Here is a 4,925-nt window from a genome sequence, read left to right on the forward strand (position 1 = left end):
CAGGTGCTAAAAAAAATTCTCCAGATATCTTTGAAACTGTTGAGGTCATTTTTTCGACAGAGAAAGCTGGGGTTAGGCAGACACCCCTACCAGTTATACAACTATACCATAGGGATTCTAGCTTGCAACGTCCCAACACAAGGTGACGTGCACTAACTGCTCCTGCTACACAAGCGGAGCCCCCGTTGGTAACTGTTAGGGTCATTGCTCTGCATGTAGTTCCCCTTTTGTTGGCGTGAAATCATTTGGCAAGTAAATACAAAATGTATTTACATATCCACAAAAGTTTCAATATTTTGTTACATGAATATCTCAAACTCACTCTCTCCTAGCAAAGCAGCCCCAGATAAAAATATCAAAATCAATAAAAGAAAAGCAAAACAAAAAAAAAATGATCCAAGAGGAAAAGAAAAGTAAAACTTTTCCCCTTGATTTTACAGACCATATAGCAGCGAACTAAATCTTGAGGTGGGATTTGTAGCCACTGGAGAGTTCAGTCCTCGATGCTGATAAAAATGTGCATGCCCATCTAACAACTGCTGTCATGCTGTCCATGGCGAAGCTCCTTCCTTAACTTCTGTGAGAAGAGCCGACACGCATCCATGCTCAGGTCGATGGCAGCAGATAACGCAATGAAGACGGCTGCATCGGCGATGCTTGTGACATACCTCAACCCGATCTGTACATGGGGCTTGCTGCATTTCCCTTCCCCTTCAACGGTCGAAACCATAACAAAACCTCTGTAACTTGGAGCAAGCTCTCCATTGCATCTCGGACTTGAGACTGGAGAATTTCCGAACCGATCACCTCCAATTGTGGCAGTGTCAATCAGGAACGTGCCACCTTTCTTTGTGCTAATGCTTGATTCTGCAACTACTGCACCACTATTGAGCTCAAACCTGTAACCAAGTGCTTCGCTGCTACCGCGTTCTCGCCAAGCTTCTAGCCGACCCCATGGTTTCCAGCCATCCCCTGCATAGCCATTTGGCCGAAGGATAAGCCATGCACCGGGGTTCAACCGGCTGACCCGGTCTGAACCAGGCGATGCGACGAACGGAGTAACCATAGATGCAGCTGCAACAGGTGAACCAGAGAGGTCATGTATGACAATCATCCAACCCTTCCTCTCTTTGCCAGGCCTCTCCCTCTCACTTCCAAATGATCTTGACCAACTGAAGCTGCTACAGGACTCTGACCGTCGAGAGCTGTTGTAGAGAACCAGCAACAAAGAAAGATTCATTAGAGAAATTCAAGCTCAACTGAATGAACTTGACGCTTTGGGAAAAAATTGGAATATCATCAAGGATATTTCTCTAGCATGCATCAGGAAGGATTCTACAAACTGTCATCTGATGAACCATTTGCATCATCTCATACTAGGCAATGATGCATGTCAACTCCAATAATCTTTTGCATGCTACTGAAAGGTGTCCATGCAATGATAATGGATCCGTGCATGATCATACTGCCTTTTGTTCACTTTTATCCTCTGAAGCAGTACAATCATACCATCCTTAGATCATTTGTATCTCTGCCACATAGATACGCCATTTGATTTTTCGTTCCATACTAATGTAGCGATGCAGGAAGATTGTTCTGAATTCCACAGATTTGATACCCGAACATGGATGCTACACTAGATTATCAAAGAATATCTAGAAATAAGCATGAATTGAAATTAAAAGTAGAAAAAAAGAACTGGAATTAACTGAAATTTTATAAAAATAGAAAATAATCCATAATCCAACTTTGATCTCCTAACTCCTAGGTCTTTCATTTTTTTTTTATAGATGAAAGCGTCTAATCCCAATAAATTACATCCTCTTAATTAGATAAACACTGCCTAATCTTGATAAACCTTCTAAAACTTATCCTATCATAATATGAATCTAACAAGATGATCCAAAATCCAAATACAAATAGAACCAAATGAGAATAGAAAAATGAGACCCAACTAGACTACATGAACCCAAAGCTGTTCCGTTTCGCTACTACATCACATGCCCTTTGTGTACGGTAGTTATATTAGAAATTTCAATAAAATAATCATATCTCCCGTGTCCATGTGACAGATTTTTATGCATTTGAGCATATATTGCTTTTGTGGACAGAAAAACTTGTAAAAACAAACTAAATCAAACATAAAGAACCCAAAGGCCTATTTTTTATTTCCCAAGTCATATAAAAGCTTTTGTCTAACATGCTTAATCCTGTAAAGCATTTTGTCTAACATGCTTGCACTAACATTTGATAAGAAAATCAATCAAATGGTCATGTCAACTCTCAACTTCTTTTGTAATGCTGTGGGCTATGTATATATTAAAATTAATGTTTAACCTCAAATTTCTGAAAATGTAAAAATATTAAGATAACAATATATAAAAATTAAAAAACACATACAATGTTGGTGCCCAACAGGTATCATGGCTTGCCACATGCTATCTCACTAAACATGTTAGCCTATTTAATGTGTCCCTACCACATAAGCTCTAAGGTCCCAATCATGAGATCCTTGGGATCCAAATAATAGCGCCATTACCGCCACCTAATTATAAAAAAATATGATTTCTATTAAGTCATCACACCAGTTTCATGTTGGAACCATCCACTACTATATATGGCTCCTGTTTGGAATGGAACATTACTACCAAGTATCATCAATGACAAGGCTGGCTGGTGCTGGTTGGCAGGCAATGGGGGGCCCACATTGAAAAAGAGATGCTACCATATAGGATCCAGCATGGTAATTAAACCTCAAAAATCTAACCAGGATCCCAATCTATAAGAATGAAAACCTGACCAAGTTCATGAACCCTAATATATAAAAAAATGTGATTTGAGTTCATGAATTCCAAAGTTCTCCCATCAAACTTTCTCAAGATGAATGAACACACAACAAACCACTAGATTCTACGAAGTCGAGCGTGCTCCCGCTCGATCGCCACACACACTCTAAGCATCACAAAGTAGCAGCATAGTCGACGTAGCTAGACCCACTCAACTCCACTACTCCGGCGGCTCAAGTCATTGCCCAATGACCACTTGAAGACACTGGGCTCAGCATGGCTGCTCCGACCGATCGAGCCACATTGAGTTAACACCACATCCCACTGAACCCAGACCACATCCCAACACAGCCAGCTCTCACTAGGTCCACCGACTCCAATCCATGCCTCCAATATTGAATAATCCATTGTTGGGACCAAGCCACAACAGTTACCACGCCGGCTTAAAAATACCCATCTTAAACCCAGGGCTTCAAAATACCATGCCGATATTTTGAGAATATGGTGATTTTCCAGATAGGGATATAATCCTGGAAGTATCATTCATCACAAGATTAACCCGTATTTTACCAGGAAAGTCGTTTTTTTTTACTTTATATTTTCCCTTCATTGTTATTTGAATGTTTTACATTTTTCTATTTTGGCAAGATTTTTCCTGGAAAAACAGAAAAGGTTTTCATTTTGGTTTTTACCGTTAGGTTTTCTACCGAGAAATTCCCGAGGTTAAAATATTTGAGACATCTGTCACATCACCTAAAAGGCCACAACAAAATCTACAAAGAAGCAAATGACGTACACCTCACCGTCAAGCCCATGAAGGCTGTAGGAAAAATGACGAAATTGACGTTTAACTTTACCCCGATAAAATAACAGAGAATGCCGCGTCGGTGCCGCCTTCCACAAAATCTGGAAAAGAAAGATTCGGGAAAAAAGATCGGCGAGAGATCAAGAACAAAAGCTCACCGAGATCTCGAATTCCTGTCGGCGCTGAACTTGCAGCTGAAGACCGGCTGCTGGATGTTGCCCTGGATCTGGAACACGACGGGGCTGCACTCCGGTTCGCCGCCGAACTGAAAGACGTACCGGGGGGCCGGTTCGGCTCTGACCACCAGGTGTAGCCGAGCCGCCTCCTCCTTCCCGACCGCCACCCACCCGCTCCGGAACACGCGCGCCCGCTTCTCCACACCATCGAGAGCCACCTCCACCCACACGTGCCCCACGAGCTTCCTGCCTCCCGCCGCGCACGTGCCGCAGCTCCTGCCCGTGTAGACCGAGACGCGCAGCCAGGTGGAGCTCGAGGAGTGCAGCCATCCCCGGCCGGAGGAGCGCCGGAGGTCGGCCTCCTCGAGGTGGAAGCCGGCGGCCAGGGAGGACGAGTCCGGCCGGGGAGAATCCTCGGAGACGAGCGGGACCGGCGCCGACTGATCAGGGAAGCCGCGGAGTCGGATCTCGCAGAAGCACGTCGCCGACAACGGCCGCACGGCGGCCGGGATCTTCAGCGCGAGGCCGGACACGGTGATCCAGACGAATGGACACGGGTCCATGGATCTTCCTGTAGATCCTCCTACTTTTCCTCCTTCCTTTCTTCTTCTTCTTATTCTTCTTCAGCTATTATTTTCTCCGGCGGCCGGAATTTTCGGTGCTGGTCTTTGCTCTCCTCCGATCGAACGTGTTCCGGACTCCGGAAGGCTTATTGTATAGAAAAGACGAGAGAGAGAGAAAGGTGCTGACGCTGGTGGGACCCGAGATGTGGGATCCATTGACCGTCCGTCTACCATTTACCATGAGGCCCACAAGCAGGTAACCTGCTCCTGCAACCACGCTGGACACTTGGAATTAGGGGTGTCAACGGGTCGGGTATGATTCGGACCCAAGTGAAACCAGACTTGGACCCGATTTTCGGGTATGGTATCCGATATGGACTCAGGTCTAATCGGTTCCACTATAAGAGAAGCCATACTCGGACCCAATAAAAACTACATGAACCAGGACCATGTCCGGTAAAATAATACTTTTTATCATTTTTATTTTGAAAAATTACGGGTCTTAATCGAAACTCGGGTCAGGGCCCAGGTCTAGTATAACATTTCACAAACTATACCCGAATCTATGTATTAATTGGACCTTTGAGTCTGGACC

General features: G+C 44.4%; 1 protein-coding gene across 1 annotated transcript; it reads right to left on the reverse strand.

Annotated features, from left to right (window-relative positions):
- Nucleotides 1-244: 244 nt before the first annotated feature.
- On the reverse strand, nt 245-4,451 carry LOC149814892 (uncharacterized). Its single transcript, XM_089989266.1, has 2 exons — nt 3,750-4,451; nt 245-1,205 (listed from the first exon to the last, which is right to left on the reverse strand). The coding sequence occupies exons 1-2, from the start codon at nt 4,328-4,330 to the stop codon at nt 530-532; spliced, it is 1,257 nt and encodes a 418-aa protein (XP_089845392.1). The 5' UTR covers nt 4,331-4,451; the 3' UTR covers nt 245-529.
- Nucleotides 4,452-4,925: the final 474 nt, after the last annotated feature.

Source organism: Nuphar pumila, chromosome 15 (genome assembly GCF_984573655.1).
Source record: "Nuphar pumila chromosome 15, dmNupPumi1.hap1.1, whole genome shotgun sequence".
In the NCBI taxonomy this organism is placed as follows: Eukaryota; Viridiplantae; Streptophyta; class Magnoliopsida; order Nymphaeales; family Nymphaeaceae; genus Nuphar; species Nuphar pumila.

What these genes read in the sequence shown, in the direction of transcription:
- LOC149814892 (XM_089989266.1), bottom strand. Translation starts at nt 4,330, where the DNA reads ATGGACCCGTGTCCATTCGTCTGGATCACCGTGTCCGGCCTCGCGCTG. An exon ending in GACAGGAATTCGAGATCTCG is followed by an intron (nt 1,206 to 3,749) that starts GTGAGCTTTTGT and finishes TCTCTACAACAG; the next exon opens with CTCTCGACGGTCAGAGTCCT.